The sequence below is a fragment of the Rhinolophus sinicus genome, chromosome 3 (genome assembly GCF_057876585.1).
Source record: "Rhinolophus sinicus isolate RSI-liver-muscle chromosome 3, RSI-T2T, whole genome shotgun sequence".
Classification (NCBI taxonomy): Eukaryota; Metazoa; Chordata; class Mammalia; order Chiroptera; family Rhinolophidae; genus Rhinolophus; species Rhinolophus sinicus.
Window position 1 is genome coordinate 49,020,325 of NC_142503.1, and position 23,529 is coordinate 49,043,853.

At 35.9% G+C, this 23,529-nt stretch overlaps 1 protein-coding gene and 1 non-coding gene across 2 annotated transcripts in view; both read left to right on the forward strand.

Moving 5' to 3' along the window:
- The window catches only part of IQGAP2 (IQ motif containing GTPase activating protein 2), a 268,669-nt gene that overhangs the window by 209,914 nt on the left and 35,226 nt on the right, over nucleotides 1-23,529 (forward strand). The window contains exons 18-23 of the mRNA XM_019728145.3: nucleotides 7,117-7,200; nucleotides 8,354-8,425; nucleotides 9,039-9,108; nucleotides 12,650-12,858; nucleotides 19,385-19,528; nucleotides 22,586-22,749. Of these exons, the coding sequence (XP_019583704.3) occupies nucleotides 7,117-7,200; nucleotides 8,354-8,425; nucleotides 9,039-9,108; nucleotides 12,650-12,858; nucleotides 19,385-19,528; nucleotides 22,586-22,749 (743 nt within the window). The remainder of the gene's footprint in view (nucleotides 1-7,116; nucleotides 7,201-8,353; nucleotides 8,426-9,038; nucleotides 9,109-12,649; nucleotides 12,859-19,384; nucleotides 19,529-22,585; nucleotides 22,750-23,529) is intronic.
- Nucleotides 11,482-11,585, forward strand: LOC141570947 (small nucleolar RNA U13). Its single transcript, XR_012495386.1, has one exon. It is a non-coding gene; the product is annotated as a small nucleolar RNA U13 (small nucleolar RNA).

The following is a 23,529-nucleotide window of genomic DNA, read 5'->3' on the forward strand; positions in this document are numbered from 1 at the left end:
TGTTCTGGCTTTTTTTTTTTCTGTTTTCTTTTTTCCTGCATTCCTGTGAGTTACTGGATTTAAACATTTTTAAAATTATACTCCAATTTAGTTACAGTGTTTTGAGTGTATATTTCTTAGTGGTTGTTGTAGGTATTGTGATAGAGAGACAGACAGACAGACAGATAGATATATAGGTCATGTATACTGTATATAATATAACAACAATATTCTGGTGTCATCATTTTATCAATTTGAGTGCAGAAATATTAACTTCCTTTATATCCCATTACTCCTCCCTTCTTTATAATTGTATTATATGTTTTCTATATATTCATTTAGAACCATATCACACAATTTTATAATTTTTGTTTCAACAGTCAAACATAGTTTAGAAAACCCAAAAGGAAAAGGAACCTCTATTGCGTTTATCAATATATTTGCTTACTGTTTTTTTTCCTTCCTTCCTGATGTTCCAGAACTCCTTCCTTTATCATTTACTTTGTTTAGAGAACATTATTTTCAGGTAAGTCTGCTGATGACAAATTCTGCTGGATTGTGAGTTGACAGTTCTTGTTTTCCAGCACTTGAAAAATATTGTGCCACTTCCTTCTTGCCTCTAAGGTATCTGATGAGAAATCCACTGTCATTCATATCATTTTCCCTCTATTGGTAAAATGTCATTCTCTCTCACTGAAGAGAGAATTTGAGGGAATCTTGAGAGCAGTGAGAGAAAAATAGCCACAATATTATTGAACAGAAAGAAGGCTCTGGTAAAATTGCCTACATTTAAGAACGAACCAGAAAAAATATCTCAAAAAAAAAGAAAAATGAATATAAGTTGTAAAATAACAAATGAAGTAAACATTTAGGGATGCTCTTATTTTAGGAGACAAAATAAATTTTTATACTGAAACTGCTTTATGCTTTCAAGAAATTTAATAAGACATAGACTTAGTGAAACAAGACAGCACATTAAGATAGCTATCTCTCAATAGCTAAAGAGAGAAAGAGAAATAGTAACAGCATTGAATATAAATAAACTTATAACTGCAGAATGCAGAACTGACACTAAAAATAACTGACACACGTAGAGAACTTGAGAAAAATAACACAAAAGGCTGAGGAAAAGAATAGATGATTTAAAATACATTTTGTCATCTGCAAATGATAATACCCATGTTATTGTAGGGTTGTGAGGATTAAATGAGAAATTCACATAACAGACTTTGCCAAGTATGTAGCTCGTAAGTGCTCAATAAGTGTTAGAAATGATGAGGTGCTCGAGATGATGGAGACAGATAATGGGGAGCCAACGCAGATTGTTGGTGTGGCACAGAAAGGGATCAGAAAAACCCAGTCAGGGAAAAATAGATAGCTTACAATTTTGTTTTTTCTTGAACTGAAGAAAGCTGGAATGCCACTTTTTTTCGGGGGGCGGGGGCGAAGAATAGTGACAAACATCAAAACTTAACCCTGGGAATTATCAAATCATTGAACTTCAGATCAAAGAATGCCACAGCATCCAGGCAAAGAAAAAGAAACAAGTTTATCTGAAGCAACTTCACAGTACCAGGAGCAGTAGTGGCAGAGTCTGCAGGCTCCAAGGAAGAGGATGTGACAGAACTTCACGACATTCTTTTACTGTAACTGACGACTTTGTAGATTGCTGGATTTTTACCTTTAAGATGAGAGGGGAAAGAGATAACCGTTTAGGGCTTTCTTGGCTAACAGAGAGATCACACAAGAATTTGTGCTCCAAAACATGGAGTTGGTAATTTGGATATTACTGTCCTGGGTGCCCAATTAACAAGCAAGAGCAACCAATTTTAGCAGACCAGATTTTCTAGAGATTAACAATTATAATCTGTAAAACAAAGGAGTAAACCCTGAGGGCTAGTTATTTTGAAAGCCTCCTTTGTTACAGATGCATTACACAGAAAATGTATTTATGGTAATAGTAAAACAAAACAAAGATGACTATTATAAATTTTCCCACAAGTTTTCATGCCAGTCAAGAGAAGACTGGTATTTTTGTAAATGCCTCCTGTCTCTATTTGTCTTTAAAAAACTGCTTCTAATTGGCTTTGTGGTTGAGAATTTTGTCTCCTTCTGCATTTTTATCAACAGCTCCTTCCTCCCAGCTTTATACCCATAATTGTTTTTAATAAACAGCCTCTATGTAAAAGAGCCTGCGATCTCGTGGCCTTGCGTAGGAGTTCTGTTAGCACAGAATAAGAAAAGCCAGTCCCAATGGAACCAAAACTTACAAACTGAAAAAGAAAACTATAGAATTTTGACAAATAAGAGGCATGTAATTCTGCTTCTATAGACCCAAAATTCTATACCCAGCCAAGTTGCCTTGGTTTAGAGAGGTAATAATAAAATATTCATAAATATAGAAGGATTCCAGAAAAATCTACATAATCAGCAAAGAGATTAAATACAAAATGAAATCTCAAGGAAAATACTGTTGGTAAGCATTGAATCTAATACATTAAAAGTACAGAGTAGACATGTGTGCTTATTCCACCAGTGCAAGAATGCTTCAATATTATATCATCTGTTATGACAGATTACCTATCCAGAGTGTTTGTGAATCTGAGCTAATGGAGATTAATAATGTTCCGTGAGATAATTCCAGAAAAGTAGAATGAGAACTTGTGCTAACCCCAATATCTTATTTGCCTTTCAATTTTGACGAAGAAATAGGATGTATAACATTTATTTGCATTTCTGTGCTTTTGAATAGTGTTACCCACAAATACATATGAACCACCCTTGAGACTCATTGCAACAAATATGTTATTGGTTAGGTTGCCATGGAATCCAGTGACCTGCAATTGTTGGTAGCATCAGAGAGCAGTTTCTCCCGTGTCTCAGAAATGCCACACTGACAGATCCCATGGTGGCTTTTTCTAAATCAATGATCAATTAAAACTTCTTTGGCTTTGTTTAGATCTTTGTTACTCAAAGTATGGAACATACACAGGCACTGTCATCGCCCTGGAGCCCCACCCAGATCTACTGAGTCCTAATCTGCATTTTTAAGATCCTCAAATGATTTTGTATACACATTAAAGTTTGAGAAGCACTGTCAAGCTTGCTCCAGTTTTAAACCCTCAGATAATTTATTTTCCTGCATAATTCTTTATCACCATAATAGCTTAAAGGAGAAAAACCATGTGCTCATTTCAATAGCTAGGCCAAAGGAATTTGATAAAGTTCTGAACCCATTCTGAATTTTCTGTTATGATTGCATTGAACTTTTAGTTTATGTGAGGAGATTTGTATCTTTGCAATAATGAATTTTCCAGTTCAGACACCAATATATCTCTCCATTTATTAATCTGTCCTACAGTATAGTATTAGTATTTTATTCCTTCATATTTCTTATTAAGTTTATTCTATGCTATTTAATTTTTTTGGTATTGTGAATGTCATCTTCATTCTATTATATAGTTTATTTTTGACATAAAGAAAATTTATCAAGTTTATATATTCATTTTGTAACTAGTCATCTGGAAGTTTTAATAGGTTTTCAGGTGGCCCTCTTGAATTATAACTGTTTTTTCACACTTCTGATTTTTTTTTTATTCTATAATCTACAAAGAAACAAAATATAAATAAAAACCAAACAGAAATTTTAGAACTGAAAGATAGAATGACAGTTGTCAAAAACTCAATGGGTGGACTCAACAGCAAAATAAAGGGAACACAGGACTGAACTGGTGAATTAGAGGATAGAATGAAAGAAATCACCAGACCTGAAAACCAGAGAAAAAAATTGAAAAAAGAATGAACAGAGCTCCAGGGCTATCTGTGAGATTCTAACAAAAGATTTAACATTTGTGTCATCAAAGTCCCCAGAGGGAAGAGAAATGAGCAGTATTGAAAAAGTACTTGAAGAAATAATGACTGAAAAGTTCCAAAGTGTAGCAAAGCACATAAAACCACAGATTCAAAAAGCTGCACAAACCACAATCAGGATAAACTCAAAGAAATGCACACACAGATGCATCACAGTCAAACTTCTGAAAACAAAAGACAGAGAAAAAAATCTCAAAAGCAATGAGATAGAAATGGCAGCTTATCTGTAGGGGGAAAACAGTTCTCATGACAGATTTTTTTTATAAGAACCTATGGCGACCAGGAGAAAGAAGCACAACATTTTTCAGGTGCTAAAAGGAAAGAGCTGTCAACATAGAATTCTTTATCCAGCAAAAATATCCTTTGGGAATGAAGGGTAATCAAGATATTCACAGATGAAGGAAAACTAAGAGAACTTATCGCTAGCATACCTGCCCTATAAGAATATCTAAGGAAGTTCTCTAAACAAAAAAGGAAATAAGTGAAGGCATTTTGGAACACCAGGAAGGAAAAAAGAACAACCAAAAGAGTAAAAATATGGGTAATTACATTTCCCTTTTCTTCTTGAATTTTTAAAATTATGTTTGACAGTTGAAGCAAAAATTATAACACTGTTCAATATAGTTCTACATGTATATAGAGGAAATATTTAAAACAATTGTATTATAAAGAGAGCAAAGATATATGAAGGAAGGTAAGTTTTCTACACCTTGCTGGAGATGAAAATGAGACAGCAGTTTTCATCAGTCAGTTGGATATCATCAGTCTTCTGTTTGCCAGTTCAGTGAGACCCTTGGAAAAGGGGTATTACTCACACAGTCTTTGGAGAGCAATTTGACAGTAAATACTAATTTTAAATGTCAATCATTGATTGACCCAGTTATCCTGTATCTATTGATCTATCTTGATGGAAATGTGTACAAAATACATAATGAGGTGTGTGCAAAGTTGTTTACTGCAAAAGAAAAAAATGATGACAATTTAATGCACACCAGCAGAGGAATAAAGTCATAGTAAATCTATACTACAGACTACTGTATGGCCACTAAAATTCATTGGGAGTATCTGAGGTTTTTTTATCAATGTTATATTTAATTTATATGCTATATTTAATATCAATGCTATATTTAATTTAGAGGGGGGAAAAAGCAAACCTTAAGATTGGATCCCATGTTGTCAAAAATAAAGGATGCGTAAACACATACACGTATTTATATGTTTATCTTTTGTGTACAACAATAAAGTATATATGTATGCATTTATGTTTTGCCTGCTTCAAGGCTACGTAGCAAAAAATTAGACACCCCTTTGATGAGTAGCTGAGTTGAAGTCAGGATCGGTGCATAGGCACATTTTACTTTATGACCTTTCTCTCTGTTTGCTGTATATCCTCATAGATCGTCTTCTAGGCTTTGAGTACAAATTGTTTGCATAGAAATATGCATTGTTTTATGGGTTGTTTTTTTTTGTCAACCTGCTGTATCATAGGATGTACAGTAAGCTATAATTTCCTCTTTCTCTTAGTGTATCTTAGTGGAGATCTTCCTATTCCACAAAATACAGAACATTCCCACAGTCAATATATGTGACTCTACCTCATTCTACGCAACTATTACATAACATCCCTTGGTCTAAATGCAATCACGATTTATCTAACTGTTCTCCTACTTGTAAACATTCTGCTCTATATACATATTTGTTTTTTACGAACAATGCAACAAAAATTCTTATATATAGCTTTACTGCACAGTTACCTGTGTTTCCTTAGGCTAGATATATTGAAAATTAGAAACACTAGGTAAAAGGCTAAATAACTTTAAATTTCATATTGCGAAATTCTCTTCAAAAAGCTCTATACTCTTTTGTACTTTTCCCAAGTCCCACTCCTCCACCTATGCTTTTTTGTTCACTGATTGGCAAGTGGATAAGGTTACAGGTTTCACAGAATTATTCTGACTGCTGCCCAAGGCTCACTCAAGCTTAGAACCATCCGTTTTTTGTAAGATATTCCCACGTTTTTGTAGAATTTTGTTCTGTGGTTCCCTCTTTCAATCCAATTCCAACTGCCTTCTCTCTTCCAGGATCCCTCATAGTTTTTGATCCAGTGCCTTCTCATTTTCTAGCACTATTGTGGATTGCTTGAAAAGCATATTTATAAGATGTTACTATTGAGAGTAGCTGGTAAAGGGACTCACATGATTCATAGAACTCAAATGTGTTATTTTTGCAGCTTTGTGAGTCTGTAATTATTTCAGAATTAAAAGTTCTTCATAAAAAGCATACTTGTCATTGCCAGGGATTTGCACTGAGAGGGGAAGTCTGGGGCGGTGCTCAGATGATCACTTTTATTCCATCCTATTTTGTTTTGAATTATTATAAAAAAAGATATTATTTTTTTAAATGATAATAAAATTCCACATACATTTTTAAAAGGAGGAGGTAGGTTGATACATGCAAACATGAAAAGAAATTTATAAAAATAATATAATTTTTGTATTTGTCCTTTTTAACAAGAAACTTGTATTTCATTTCTAATTTGAAAACCAAAATCAGTGAATTGGGGTGACTTACAAAGATATCAAAAAAAAGCTACTCATAAATGAACTGCAATAAACTTATAACAGTTATGGATTTAATCCTCCTAAAGATCCTAGTTTGTGTCCAGTTTTTGTAAATATTTCTTGTAAAAATTATCTTTAATGATGGATGATAACCTAGTAAAGCTATATTGATGGAGCATGATTAAACTTACTATAGAAATGGATAAAATAATTAATGTTCAATCACAGCACTCCTATTTTCAGGGATCGTGAGTCACAAGTTAGTAAAGCATCTTCCTTTCCAGTCTAGGCCACAAAGGGCCACTTGTCAGAGTTAAGATATTTAATAGTTATTATTTTGAAGCATGTTATGTTGTTACCAAATAATACTAGCACCCAGTTAACCTGTATGTTTTGGGGCAATTCCACTTTATTGTTTCTCTTTTTATCCAGTGCCTTGGTAAAATTAAGCTTTTGATCGGGAATTTGGGCTTCTATCTGGTAACTTTGTTTTCCCAAGCTTGGGACAAGTCTCAGATGTGACCTCATGCTCTGCTCAGTTTAACGTCCACCCCCAGAGATAGTGTCAGATGAGATTTGTGGGGGAGGGCTCCTGACAGCATTCCAGCTCAGTGTCTCTTGAGATAGCCTCTGTTCTTGCACTTTCCAAAATAAACTGAAAAACTTGTTGCACATAATTAATTCTGTAACTTACTATTTTCCACAGGCTTTTTGGAAGGGACATAAACAACGGATGGCATATATCAACAGGCGACAAACATTCATTGATCACATTCCTTCTATTGTGAAGGTAAATATCCATTCCCGCCTTACCAAGTGCTTGATTGAAACTTTTCCCTTCGTTTTAGTTTTACTTTTGGAAAACAGACTATGGAAAGACTAGGGGTGAGCCTTGAAATCAGAAGCAAGTCCTGGGTTTCAATCCCACCTCCCCTACTCCCTTAGCTGATCATCTGCAAGCAAGTCCATTAAAAACTATAACTGGCTCAGATCCTTTATGTGGTTATGAGAATCAAAGGTGAAAGTGCTTAGTAACCAGTAAATGCTCTTGCTCTAGAAAGTCCAAATTGATTACTTAAAGTCTGGGGGAAACCCAGCTTTACTTCATGTTCCTCTTACGATGTTCACGAATAATACTTAGAGTGCTCATACTTAGCAGTACGGAACCTTAATTGTAAGGCAAATGTAAAAGTTAGGACCTGAATTTGAGTTGTGAGCCAGTCGAACCCAGTTTTCCACCCAAGCTGATTGCTTTGAGCTTAGAGAAAGAAAAGGCTCTGTGATGTGCACTCTCTCAGCTGAAAACCAAAGGACTGTACAGAAGTGAACTTGTAGACAACTTGGAAATCCAGGTGGGGGTCAGAATAGTGGGGTAGAGAGAGAATGGAATCAGATTAGTTTAAAAGACCTTTTAAACTGTGAAGACAGAGAGTGAGGTGGTCTAGATCCGCTGTGTTGATACATTAGCTCCTTAGTGCTGTCCTGTGCTCACCATAGAACACACGTCTGTTCTCTCAGAAAACTGTTGGTCACAGTTGGTACCTCGTGAAACCTCTGGATGTTTTTCTGTAAAGACGTAAAGTATATTGGATGCATTGAAGGGATGTTGGAAGAAACCCTGTATTTAGTATAATTTGATGGCTAGACCCATTGCGACTTTCAGGAAAATGTCTTTCCCGCTTGGATTTTATTTATTGGGATTAAAGCAAAATAGTACAATGCTACATTACCTTCTCCACCATAAAGTGTAACATGGGTTGAGCCCCTTAAGAGAAAAAGCAAGGAAAGAAGTAGATGAAGATTAGGCTTTAGATGTTTATTATTTGGCAAACTGCTAATTTTTACTTTTTTTTATCAAATCAAATATTAATACTTTTAGAAAAATACATAAAAAGATATCAAAGTTGTTCGTTAATTGCCTTTATTTCTCTACTTACTTTTAGATTCAGTCCTGGTTCCGGATGGTAACAGCACGGAAGAATTACCTTTCACGACTACAGTATTTCAGTGATCATGTAAGAGATGCGCCTGTGGATTTTTATCCGGCCTGAGAATGAACTAAATGAATGCTTTGTTAGATGTTAGCGTTGCATGATTCTTATTAAATGGTGAAAATGAATACCAGGAGGGAAAAAATAGGTCTTAGAATGCAATGTGATAATATTCGGAGGCTTACATTTTTTTATTCAGAACTCGTGTTCACAGAGAGACTTCAACCAGTAAGGACAGGACAGAAAAAATGGATGAGAGGAAACGACTACCAAAGAGAAAAGATTTTAAAGGAGAATTTTCCAACATTACTTGCTAACCAATTAACTTAAATGGAAGCCTGCAGGAGGAATTTTTTTCAGGATCTTTAAGCAAGAGATTATGTGAATATAGATTGGATCATCTTAAGTTTGGTGGAAAAATTCTTTTCCTTTTTTAGAGTTCTTTATTTAACCAGTCCCCATACAATCTTGTTTATACTTTTAGCTAAGCTTATCTGACCCTGTCTTCAAAGAAAGTGGAAAAAAAAAACATTACATACACCACTTCTTAATACTGCCAGTTCTTAAATAGTTCAAAATTCTGAAATAGTGGCATAGATGGGACTCCGGAAGATCATGACTGTTCATTCTTTTGCAGAAAAATGAAATTGTGAAAATCCAGTCTCTACTGAGAGCAAACAAAGCTAGAGATGACTACAAAACATTGGGTAAGTGGGAGTATTCTGAAACAAAGTATGGATCCCTTATAAACCAGGCAAGGACAAATTATTTCCCTCTTAGTCCCTTCAGAGACTGACTGCTCCAGGAGGATGCCCATAGTTTCCAGTAGATTTTGACCATCCCAGGCTCAAGGTTCTGAGCAGCAGCACAAAGGAACATGTAATGACAGAAAAGGCCTTTCCTATTATAAGTGGAAGAAGTGGATTGGATATAATTTCTTCAAAAAGAATGGCATAGGCATAAAGTCTGATAGTTCATGTTAAATTTGAGCTAGAATTCTGAATCTAATGCAAAAGAGTTAGCCAGAAGATAACCTTACATTTGAACTATTTAATGTATCAGCTGGCCTATGATTTGTCCCCCCTCATTTTAAGAATAAAACATTCATGTAAGAAGTTCTGGAAATAAGGAAAAAACAGGTAGTCTCATCTCCCAAAGATAACTACAAACATCTTCCTGTGATTTCATTCTGGACTTTTCACAGTAGCTGTGGTTTTTAAAGTATTTTTTCTTAGAAGAGTATAAGCCATTTGTAGAAAGTTTGAAACAGCAAAATAAAATACAAATCACCCAGGAGTAACAATCACATTTTGTACCGTCTCTTTACAGTCCCAACTCTGCAATGTTTTTTATTGTTTGTTACATACTGACAGTCATTCTTTACATGCTGAATTTTTAACATTCTAATTATCACAAGAACGTATGATAGGTTAGGAACTGACTCTGGATGGTGAACACACAATGCGATATATAGATGATGTATTACAGAATTGTACACTTGAAACCTATGTAATTTTACTAACCATTGTCACCCCAGTAAACTTGAAATAAAAAATTTAAAAAGTCAGCTAAAAAAAAAAAAAAAAAAAAAAAAAAAAGTATATCCCACCCAGATTGCATTGAGAAGAGCTTGCTGGTAAAAGTATTAGTACTGCCCAAATTTTTTAAATATTTTATTTAGGTTGTTCAAAAATAGCTTTGCGAGAGTAAAAAAAGTCACTATTTGAGTAGCTCAGTAATGAAAATGGTCATTATATTGTCTCTAACTCTGCCTTGTTTTTTATTTTTATTTTTATTTTTATTTTTTGGAGAAAGTAGAAAACTAATAATTGTCCTAGCATAGTGCCTAGTAAATACTTTAGACAACATACTTTATTGTTCAAAGTCTATCTGAATTATGGGGTGAAACACATGACTCAAGAAAATCTTCGCTGGTACTTGTTAAGGAAAAGCTGTGGGAAGCTTAGAGGCCTGGTTCTGTCTCTAGCGTGCAGAATCCACTGGATAATACCTCATTCTGCTAAATTACAGGAGTTAGTATGCAAGCTGAGTAAGGATAGGTCAACTGTTATTTTCGGTGCAATACTTCACTTTGAATTAATAAGATTCGTCTCTCAAATGGTAGATGGCTTTAAGTTTTTTACTAGAAGTCTGAGTCAGGGGTTTGTTTTCTGAGCCCTTACACACTAAAAGAGGTTTGCTATTGCTTTTGCACATGGAAGGCAATTTAAGAATAAATGTTCCAAATGAACACTGGCTGATTTTCATTTCATTATAGGTAATATGTTTTCATGGGTGCTTATAGTGATGCTTTTCATTTACTTACTTTTTTTAATTACAAAAACAAAAGAAATTCCAATTTAAAAATCTAGGTGATTTTTATGTTAAAAGCCTACAAAGTAAATAGAAACTATATTAGTGAATGAATTACACCTAAGCTTCTCTGGACTTTGGCAAATAGGGTGATTTCATGGTAACTAAAATGTAAATTGTCATTTCTCAATTCAGCATCTTCAAAAAAGTAAGGCTTTTGTTTTTTTAATCTGAAAAAAGATCACTTTTCTTAGTCAATCATCCACCATTTTCACCCGTTCCTTCTGGAAAGCCATTGAATGTATTTAAGCTTGGAAATTGCTAGAACTGTAACATGGCCACTTGTGAGTGCTGACGACTGTGAAGTTATATGATTTCCTGAAATTAAAATGCCACACAGTGGTATGAAGATGCCAAAAAGCCTACTGTTGATAGAGAAAATACTGAATTTGAGCCATAACAATTAGTAAAGCTAAAACACTAATTTGTTTCTAACTGGCCTATTAAAACATAAAAAGATACACAGTCCCTAGGAGCAGGGAGAGAGAACTTTAGACACAAATGAGATGGCCCATCTTCTCTCAATTTAGCTACACAAATGAACTCTGGTGCAGCACTCAGGCTTTTTCTGAAAAGGTCATGTCATCAGCAACATCATGCCAGAAATGGGAAGAAAATAAATTCACATATGTTTCAGTGACCGGGAAACAAAGAGTCCCAGGATCCAAGGTAACTTCTCCAAAAAAGACCATCAGAAATAGCAAACTATCCTTTTGTAGTTCATAAGTGTGATGATTGCATGTTCACACTCTGGTGTGAGATGTGCCTGTCTCAAATCGTGTTACGACATTGGCACATTACCCGTCTGACATTAAAAAAAAAAAAAAGAAATAGCAAACTACTAACACAGATGACTCTAGATTTGGTGGTTCATACTGGTACATGTTATTAATTGTTTATGTTGTTGGTGGAACTTTTTTTATTTTTTTGAGTGTCGAAACACCACAGAACCAAGCTGAAAGGAAAAGGAAGACTGACCAGGGCCTTAGATGTAAAGGAGAGGATGGGTATTGAGGTAACCACAATGGGGTTACCTTCAAGTCATCCTTGTATCGCTCTGTCTAATCAGTCATCATTGAAGGTCTGGACAGTTTATTATTTCAATTTACCCAGAGTAGATCTCATTAGACACTTTTAAAAATATACACTTTTTCAAAAGTCAGAGTGCCAGGGAATTAAAGCATAATTCATGTTCAAGGCACTAAGGGAAAGCCCCTTCAGAATTTGTATAGATGCCCCTCTCGACAACAGAGGGTCATCGCCTAGTTTATGAGTGCCTCCCCTTGGTCCATGCAAAAAGAACAAGGACCAAATTTCAATTTCTAAACTTTTTTATTTCTGCCAAGTAGAATATGTATTCGCTTGTGATTCCATTGGCTCCTGTTTGGCCAACTCTCCCTTCATCGACCTTTCCTAATTCATTTTTCACCTAGTTTCTGCTCCTTCCCGAAGGTCCTTTGGGCCAAGAGAAACCACTTTCTGCTTCCTGCAGTGAGAATATGCATCTCTTATCTGGCTCAGCCACAGGCTCTCTGAGCCGAGGTAACTTAAGCATTAACATTCTTTCCCAGGTTCCTCATCAGTAAGGCTCGGATAGATAGAATTGTCTTCCCAGTGCCTATGTCCTGGAAACAGTGTGAGAGAGGGCTGATAAATGAGTGTTAGATAACTAGAAAATAGTGAGGCCAGACATTTATTTACATGATCAGTTTCCTTGTCCAGATTGGACATGGGGCAGAATGATTCACTCCAAAAACCAAGTGCTTCCATTGCTGTATTTTTCTGGTAATGCTTTATTTGAAGACCTTGTTTCTTTCCTATTGATAATAATTCCAAACGTGCCTAATTAAAGCATGCCTGTTTCTTTCCCTGCAGTTGGTTCCGAAAACCCACCGTTAACAGTAATCCGCAAATTTGTGCACCTATTGGACCAAAGTGACTTGGATTTCCAGGAGGAGCTAGAGGTTGCACGATTAAGGGGAGAAGTGGTGACGAAGATCAGGGGCAATCAACAGCTAGAGAAAGACCTGAACCTGATGGACATCAAGATTGGGCTTCTGGTGAAGAACAGGATCACACTCGAGGTCAGTAGGGCTCGTGGGACTGTTGGCTCCCAGAAGAGGGAAGATGCAGGTATATTTGTGCACAGCGCTTTGGTCCAGCTAAGCTCATTGGAATCTGGAATCGGTGATCCAAAGTTCATTTACCATTTTTATTACAAAGTAGAGGTTCTCAGATTGCAAAATTCTGTATCCCCCCCTTTATAACGTTTTGTAAGGCTTCTTTACCATTAGGAAATGAAATTTATATGAAATAACACCTACTTCCATATGTACCTTAATAACAAGACTAAGTCCTTTATGTAAACATAAAAGAGAAATAGAAAGTAATTTATAATAAAAACACATATTTCAAAATGAAAATATACGGGCCAGATGCCATTAGATGTGATAACGTTGACAGACGCTGGGACCTCTTCCCAGAATAAACACAGGTGGAGAGAGCTGCAGAGACTCACCTGGGAGAGTGGTAGAACTGTTGGTGATTTCATTTTCCAAAATGCTGGAAAACTTTTTGTGAAGTTCAGAATACGCAAAGCGTGGCTCCACCCATGCCCCCAGTTAACACAGAACTGCAGTCTTTGCAGACTGCAGAATTGCAGAAAATTTATTGCAGAATTCCAGAAAATTAATTGGATATTAAAATTGTGGAGGATATGTGTTGTGTTTATATGTAAAACAATTCGATTCTAGGCTTAACTAATTGCACAGGGAATTTTTATCTGCATGAATGAATGACCAGCAGGACATTCAAAACTCCGGCCATTCAGGATGTGGGACAATTATTTACTCAGGACAGCAGAGCATCTGTCATCCCTAACCCAACACTCACTAGAAGCCAGTAGTGCCTTCCAGTCATTAAGATGGTAAAAAATAATAATAACCCCTACGCGTTTCCGAAATGCCCCCTCCAGAATAGAACTGCCCCAATAACAGTCTCTAAATAAATGGTGCTGCAGATTTGGATTTGTGTGAAACTTGACAATATCAGAGCTCCGTAAGACCATGTAAAAAGTTTAATTTTAATCAAGAAAAGGAGACTTGTAGGGTAAGGCCTCTTTCCACGTCCCTGCTTCGATGCCATATCAGTTTTTCAGAAAACTGGTAGGTCAAGAGGGAAGCTCTCAGAAAGCTACAGTGGGTCAGAGGTGGAGAGCCAACTGCCAGGGACTGAACCCATAGTTCTGGAAAACTAGGAGATGAACAGCCATGGGATGCTACCAGAGAAGTAGACATGTGAATGGCCCACTCTTGTCTTCAGCCCCCGCACAGATAACAGTGAAATAGTTGAAGAGAAAATAAAGAAACTAGAACAATTTGTAATATAGAACAATGACCTTTTTTTCCTAAATATTAAGGAATAAAACTACAACTTAAATGTTCCTTATTTAACTCTGTTTTCATTATTTTATCCAGAAAAGTAACAGTACTTTATTCTTTTTAAAAAAAAAGTTTGTATGACACATGTGAGAACTTTTAAAGTATAATATGTTCCAGAAGGTCTGTCAGGGAATGCTTTTTATAGCCTTAGACTCCTGTTTTACTCAATTCCCATAAAGTTGTCAACAGGAAATGCCTTGCCTTTCAAAATAAAGACTTAGTTGCAAAACCTTAAATACTATAAATAATATGTAGCTTGTGGAAATACAATCATGGCAGAGTTTCAGATCTTCATGAATGTAAGACTCTTTTAAGACGTATTTTTAATTGGTAACATTTTTGTGAAACAAAGTTAATTTTTCAACTTACCTTTTCAAACCCTAAGTATCAAACACTTATTAGAAGTTAAACCAATGATTATTAAAAATATAGTCAGTCTTATTATTAATAGTAGCATTTTAAGTTTGATGATAACAATTATGCAGTTGAAGCTTTATTTAAAGTAGTGAAAACAACCCAACACAAAAACAACAGAGGACAATAAAATTAATTTAATATGTATGTTATGCAGCCCTTAAAAGTGCTTTTGAAGAACATTTAAGGGCAGGGGGAAAGGTTCACAATGTAATTGGGAAGAAAATAGTACCTAAAACTGTACAATTTCATTTATCGTCCTAAGTATATATATTAATATATACTTTTAAAAAGCCAGAAGAACAAAAGTTAAGTGATTTTTCTTTGGGTGATAGAATTAAACTTATCTTCTTTGTCCTTTTTTTTTTTTCACTGCGCATGTATTTAGTGAGAAAAAAGACTTTAAAGGGAAGTAGATTAGTTCTTATGAAGTAACTCTAGATCTCTCTAGTAAACCGTGCATTTTACAATTCTTTCAAAATTTACATTCCGCCTACAAATCTCAGAAAGTCAGGGTGAGTGAAGTGGTTAACATTAGTTTTAGGCAAAAGGAATGGTATAGAGATGGTGGAGACAAAGCAACTGAAGCAGAAGTTTCTTAGAGGCATAGGGATGAAAAAAGGTACAGATTCCAACTAGCTTGCAGGAAAACCTAAATAGACACTAAAAGTCGTCTTGAATCCCTGAAATTCCCATTGATGAGTGTGATGTTCCTATCATCTGAGTGCAGACTTGCAAACCAGGGCTACCTGAAACCCAGGATTGAGATTTATTTTATTGCTTGATTTTACCACTTCACTGCTTATATTATTAGCATGTTTCCTTGGCACGTTTCTTAACCTCTCTGAGCCTTGTTTTCTTCACTGGAAAAAGTGCTAAATACATAGATTGTTTTAGTCTTCACAGCAGCTCAGTAAGATTGTTATTATTAAGCCCATTTTATAGATTTAGGAAAGTGGGCCGTAGAGTGTAACCAGTACAAAGTCACAAAGCTAATCATGTTTTGCAGACACCCATGTTTTTGGTTTTTTTTCAAACAAATATTTATTGAATGCCTACTGTAGGCTAGGCAACTATCAGCACTGATATACTAAAATCATAGTGGGTTCTCTTATGGAACTCATATTCTAGTGAGGGATACAGGTAATTAAAATATAAGCACATAAATACAAAATTACAAATTGAGATAAATACAATGAAGGAAATGGAAAATTTATTCTAATGGCAAATAAAGTGTGAAGAATAAGCTATTTTAGAGTCTTGAAAATTAAAAAACTCATTTTAGGGCATAGGAATAGCATTCTTAGTATTGGAAACAGTATGTGCTGAAAGGTACCAGGCATGAGAGAACTTGAAGTGTTCAAGTTCGCTTGACTGGAGTTCATTGAACTGCTGGTGACTGAGGTACAAGATGGTACCGAAAGGCAAATTTGACCTTGGAGTATAGACAGCCATGTTTTTATGACTCCAAAGTCCACATCCTTTGTACTAGTTCACACCTTCTGCAAAAATGTTTATATTATCGCATATTACCTACATGCAGATATCCGGTTATCAGGGGAAGGGAAAATATGGTGGCACTTAGGGCAACACTGAGATGTGGGCATATGCTTCCTGTCCTGTCTTCACCAAATCTATTTCTAATGGAAAGGAATTTAGTTCTGCCCCAGAGCTTGCTTACCACCCCCGCCGTCTTTTCTCTTCTCTATGTGTCAAGAACCATTATTCTTAAAATGAAGTCTGGAACAAAACAAACGAAAAGTCGCCTATTTCCATTGAAAGTAATTGGGAGGGGGTTATAAGTACCAAGATTTTTTCCTACCATCTATTCAAAATCAAGATAATCAATGTGTTACATGTATTTGAGGGAATTGCATGATGTACACATCAGCAGTTATTTGAAGAGGGGAAACCTGGGTTAAATGGAACTGTAAGCCAGAGTTAGTCTAGCGATGTCTTAGGACCTCTGATAGATAAGGATGGATATCCAGCAGCCGCCTGCATAGACTTCCCCTTAACTTCCATCTGCTGGTAACTATGCTCCCTCTCTTCACCGTAATGTATTTTATATATTTGTGAAATAAGGAGGGAAATGTTGCCTTTCTAAAATTTTCATGGACATGCAAATCAAATCCCCCTCTTTTCCCATATAAGCAATTAGGGGGACAAAAGTAAATGGTTAAGTCAGGGTTGGCTCTCTCTCAGCTGAGAATGAGGAAGAAGGAAATCATAGACCTGGAAGGCAATGGATGTAACCACACAGAACTATCTTACCTCAGAGCTCCAAGGGGCTTTTGCTGCCTGTGGACTAACACTGGTTATGGAAAATGGGGTGCTGAGAGATACCAAGCAGATTTAGAGCTGACAGTGGTTCTCATCCCGAGGCAATTGGAAGTGGGGGCAGGCACAGTTGTCAGAATGACTCCAGGTCTCTACTGGCAACAGGGATGCTGCACGGGCAGCAGTGCGTGCACAGCAAAGCACCGCCGTGTCTGAAAGGTCCCGAGTGCATCCTGATGCTGACTGCCAAGAGAGTCCTCAGGTAGGAGTAGGGCTAAGAGCACAGGGAAGCAGACGGAAGTCATTTTAAGAAAAACATCTTTCTTGCCACCTACTCTGTGGGACAGTGACCCAAGGTTAAGTGGCAGAGGAGGCATTCTAGAGCAGTGACTTTCATGTGAGTCATGTGCCGTTAGTGGGTCATGAAATCAGTGTAGTGTGTCATCGGCAATATTTAAAAATGGAATAGCATAAAAGCAAATTGAAAATATCAGAGTATGTCCCAATACTAAGAATCAGTAGTGTGTGTGTGTGTGTGTGTGTGTGTGTGTGTGTGTTTACCAATTAAAGATGTAAAATGTATTTTTTTACTGTGGGTCTTTGTAAAAATGTTTGGTAGATTCTTATCTAAAGGACCTACTCTTGTTCATGACCCTTTAAGCTCCTCAGGAAGACACAACCTGAGGTTTCCAGCCACATATTTCCAAGCTTCCCTGTAAATGGTTAAAGGAATGTGATTGGAGGAGGTGGGGAGAGAACTTACTTTTGTTAAATATTTAGAGGATTTCTTTCCCTCCTATCAATTTTCTATATTACATATTTTTGCAAGTGCTTTTATAAATTAATGAGATATAATTCACTCTTTTAAAATGTACAATTCAGCATTGTTTAAAGTTGTGCAACCATCATTTCTATCTAATTATAGAACATTTTTATCACCCAACAGATAAACCCCAAAGCAAATGTTCTGGAATTAGATGTGGTGGTGGTTGCAAAACTTTATGAATATACTAAACACTGAATCGTACACTTTAAAAGGATGAATTGTATAGCATGTGAATAATATTTCTGTTCAAGAAATGAAAGAACACCCCTATTCATTAATAGTCACTACCTATTCCCCATCCCCCAGCCACGGCAACCATTAGTCTACTTTCTGTCTCTATATAGATTCACCTGTTCTGGATGTTTCATATTAGTGGAATCACATTGTATGTGGTCTGTTGTGAACAGCTGTTTCACTTAGCATAGTTTTTTAAAGTTCACCTATGTTGTAGCATGAATCAATACTTCATTCCTCATTATTATTATTTACTAATAATATTCCATTGTATGGATATATCACATTTTGTTTATCCATTCATCAATTGGTGGACATTTGAGTTGTTTCCTCTTTTTGGCTATTATGAATAATTCTGCAATGAGCGTTCATGTACACATTTTCATGTCCACATATGTTTTCAGTTCTCTTGGATATACACCTAAGAGTGGAATTACTAGGTCGTATGGTAACTCTGTGTTTCACTTTTGAGGAACTGCCAAAATGTTTTTCTAAGTGGCTGTGCCATTTTGCATTCCTCCCCAGCATGAAGTTTCCAATTTCTCCACAACCTCAAGAACATTTATTATTGTCTTTTTTATTATAACCATCCTAATTAGTATGAAGTGGTAACACATTGTATTATTGACTTGCATTCCCCTAATAGCTATTAATATTGAGCTTCATGAGCTTATTAACCATTGGTAGATCTTCTTTGCAAAAATGTCTGTTCACATCCTTTTTGACTGGGTTGTCCCATTTTTGACTGGGTTGTCTTTTTATTTTTGAGATTTAAGAGTTCTTTATATATTGTACATACAATTCCCTTATTCGATACATGATTTGCAAATATTTTCTCCTGTTCTGTGGGTTGTCTTTTTACTTTATTGATAGTGTCCTTTGAAGCACAAAGGTTTTAGTTTTTATGAAGTCCAATTTATTTTTTTCTTTTGCCACTAGTACTTTTGGTGTCATATCTAAGAAATCATTGCCTAATCCAGGGTAACAAAGATTTATACCTAGGTTTTCTTTCAAGAGTTTTATAGTTTTAGCTCTTACATGTTAGTTATTTGATCTCTTTTGAGTTAGTTTTTGCTTATGATATGAGAGAGGAATCTGACTTCTTTCTTTTGAATGTGGCTATCCAGTTGTACCACATCATCTGTTGAAAAGACTATTCTTATTTAATTGTCTTGGTGCCTATATTACAGATTAAGAGCAAATAAGTACAACTTTGGAGAATGAATATTACAAAAGCCAAATTCACCTGCAAGCTGGATTTCCTTAATTTGTTTAGTAATCTCTATTCCTTTGTTTCTTCATAAGGGAAATGTGTAAAATTACTCTTCCCAACTATGTGTGTTTCAGGGTGTACATAAGGAAGGAGGTAAAGAATACCGGAGTAAAAAGTAGTAATTTCATAAAAATTTTTTCCAGGATGTAATTTCACACAGAACGAAGCTGAATAAGAAAAAAGGTGGAGAAATACTAAATAACAGCGACAACCAGGGAATCAAAAGTCTGAGTAAGGAGAGAAGAAAAACACTAGAAACATATCAGCAGCTGTTTTATCTTTTACAGGTGAGAACAATTTGTTTTGCTGTGAGTGTTGGATAAATTGTCACGTTCAATGTTTGTGGTTTACAAAGGATCTATCCCCATGCGAAAACTACTATAGTTTACGTATTTTGAGCACCTGATAAGTACCGAGTGCTATTCTAGGTTCTTTACATTTACAGTATCTCATTTAATTCTTACTATAACCCTGGGAGCCATCAGAAAATAATTATTACTCTTATTGTTGTATTACATATCAGAAAACTGAGACACAGCCAGTAAATGGTACTTCAGAGCCCATGGTCTTCCTAACTATATCATACCACAGTTATCTGTAGAAATGGTATAAATCTAGTAACATAAGCAGGTACTATCAACCTTGAAAAAAATTAACTATGTGAAAAACAAAAGTTTAACAGAACCATTTTGCCCTTCTTTTATGGAAAGAGCCAGAGGGTTTGGATTAGGGTCATAGGGTATCTTTTATATTTCATTATTTCCATAGCATTATTCTGGTCTAAATGAGCAGTAATTTTCCATTGCTTCCAGAATGCAGGTGAGAATTAGCTATGGTTGCACTCTGGTGGACCAGTTACTGTTTTGTTTGACCAATGATTTACCTTATCCAGCCTACCACAGTCCTAAAGGAAACTGAGTACGTGACAGGGATAGACATAAACAAAGTCCTCTTCAGTAGGAAAACTTTCCCAACAGAGGTGGATCAGCACTTCTTCCTTGAAAGTCAGGTGTCCCTATGTGTGGGGCCACTGCTGGTGGTGGTGACATTTGAGTCTGTGCTGGAGGATGTCACTGGCATTAGGTGTGCAGAGAACATGTTAGCCAAATCGTAAATGAGGTGTGTCTAGCCTCACTGAGAGAAGAGTTGTCAGTTTGGTAGAGTTGAGAATTCTCTATTTGGAATAACAGATTGGAAGACAGGTGTAGTGCCACAGAGGGCCACAATGTGGCAGCATAAAAGGAAAAATTGCTTGACAACTGCAACCTTTCCAGAATGAAAGGGGCCTCACACTAGGCAGGGAAGGATTTTTTTTTTTGTCTGCCTAAAATAGATTAATCGTTACCCACCAGTTGGAAATTTGATCTTAGTTATTTATCATTTTTGACATCTGTGAACTTCCAAGTGTATGAAGCTTCTTTGACAGAATGTGTGTCATAAGGAAAGTGAAAATTTAGTCATTGGCCTAAGACTTATATTGTTTACCCTGTTATGTAAGTAGAGGCTCATTAATGGAAAGGAGAAAAAAAGCACAGGAGCATGTTTAGAATAATTCCACCAAGTTTCATTTCCCAAACCAAAAACTGATAGTCCCAGGACACGGCCGTTCTGTTGTACCAAGTGAAGTGTCTCTCGTAATCACGTATTTTTCTTTACCTTTTCTTCTCTCCCCTTTGGAGACATTAGCCCAAGATCACTGAAGAAACTATAGAATAGAGAATCGTCTGGATTCCTTTTGGCCTTTGGATTATGCCTTGGCAAGAATTCTTGGCCAAAGTAACCAATCAATTCGTATAGGTTTTGTTTTCGGTTTGTCTCTTCGGTATGAGCCTAAATTTAATGTTTTTAGATCATCTGAGAAGAATGAGGTGTGGGCTTCTTGAGCTTTAGAGTAAGTTTCCTTTCTGATAACCCCACATGCTTAGTGTGGGAAAAGAATCACTACAGAGCTATAAAGAAAAAGTTGTCCTAAGCTGCTGATTCGTAAAATTTCAACCAATCTGTTATAAGCTTGAAAGTAAGTTGAAGTAGTAGAGTAAACTAGAATTTGGATTTTCTTTCAAAAACTAAAGCCAAACTACTTGAGTAGAGTTGTCCTTTGGTGTCCATGGGGGATTGGTTCCAGGACCCCCAAGGACACCGCAATTCACAGATGCTCAAGTCCCCTACATAAAATGGGATAATATTTGCATATAAACTATGCACCTCCTCCTGTACACTTTATCTCTAGATTACTTTTAATACCTAATGCATTGTAAATAGTTGTTGTACTATAGTGTTTAGGGAATAATGACAAGAAAAGAAGTCTGTACACGTTCAGAATAATAGATGCAGCCGTCGTAGGCCTGACTGCGTAGTACATGTCAGTAACAACATTTTTCTTTCTGAATATTTTTGATCTGTGGTTGGTTGAATCCATGAATGTGGACCCGAGGATACAGAGAGCCGACTGTATATTAAATGAATATTAGTTTCAATGTATGGAAAATTTTCTTTTCTCATCAGAACAAAGATGAAGAGTGGGAGTATAAAATTAATTTCTCTATAACCTAAATACTGTTTTTTCTCTGCTAACCTCCATCTGGTTGCTGTAGCTACTAGAGAAAAAACATATCATTGTGAAGACAGGTGTCATAGACTCCACCCTCACTCAGCTAGGCCCTCTGGGCCCCTGAAATTTCAGGTTTTTAAAAAATTCTTGTCAATTTTTAAGTTGTCTTTTTCTTTTTCTTGTCAGTTTCTTCTGGCATTTCACCCATCAGCTATCCTGACCTTCACCTCTCTCTTTAGCCTCCCTACCTCCCCCCTACATTCTTACTCCTTGTAAAATGTCATGGCCATCCCACTGTCGCCACATGGAAACATATTCTTTTCTTTTGCTTTCTAGTCTCAGAATATGAGATGTGTTTCCTTCATTTATTTATCAGTCCTTCCAGGACAGTATATTTAGCTGAGCCTTTGGTCCATGCCTGCCAGTCTCTTCGGATACCAGATTCTATTGGCTACCACCTCTCTCTTCTGTATCTCTACAATAAATGTTAATATGTGGCTCAAAATGGTTAACAGTGGACAGTGTATATAATACAATTATATTTTATTAAGTATACATCACATAGTATATAATTTAAATGCTATTGTAACTTTCTAATATAACCGCTTATAGTATAGTATTAATATTAGCTGATACCTTTTAAAGTCTTACTTTGTGCCAGATACTCTTCTATTTGCTGTATACATATTAAGTCATTGAAGAGCAGGGAACTGGATACTCCTGATTTAATAATATATTAACATATAGTTTTGTGGGGTTTTTTTGGGTTTTTTTCTTTCCTCTTTCATTGTAGACCAATCCTTCATACCTCGCTAAGCTGATTTTTCAGATGCCGCAGAACAAGTCTACTAAATTTATGGATACTGTTATTTTCACAATATACAATTATGCTTCTAATCAACGAGAAGAATATCTACTCCTCAAGCTTTTTAAAACTGCTCTGGAGGAAGAAATAAAGTACGTATGCAAATATATGAAAAGGACAATTAAGTTCGCAAACTTTCCACCATGCACTTACACAGTGGAAAGTTCGTAAACTGAATAGTCCAACCTTTCGTATATGTAAAAATACCAATGAATACCTTTTGTTAGTAGTGGCTATCTCTGTTTTACTAAAATAATTTAAATTGATTCTTATAAGTCATTTATACTATTAAAATATGTCAAATTTCTTGAGAAATTTCTCTGTCATTATAGATATATTCAGGAAAGTTTTCTCCCACCAGTGATACCTTTTCTAGTGCTAAACTAACTTTTGGTTTTGCAACCATACAACAGCTGAAAATCAAGAACTTTTTGAAAGTCAGTGAGAAATTTTAACTTAGTAAAAATTCTGTGAGTAATAACGCCATAAATGGGTGAAATGAAAATAAGGATCTCTGCTAAAGAGTCTTCCTTTCTTACTGGAACTTAAGCTTATTTTTGCTAATTTATTTTCTTACTCAGTTAATAAAACAAAAAACAAACAAACAAACAAAACATGTGTAGGGAGCTGAGCCAGAAAAAAATACATGAGAAATGCCCTTACCCAACTAGTGAACCTGAACTGCCTTCCTGACTTCTTGATACCTGAAGCTATGCTAGTTCCTAGTGGTCTGAAGCATATTAGCCAGGCACCTCTGCCCTCAGCGTGTCTATAAGCCAGCATGAGAAGTAGGATTCATAAGAAATAGTAATGCTGTGCAATGGAATAAGGTAAGAGGTAAATAAATGATACACAGTGTAACATCAGAGGGA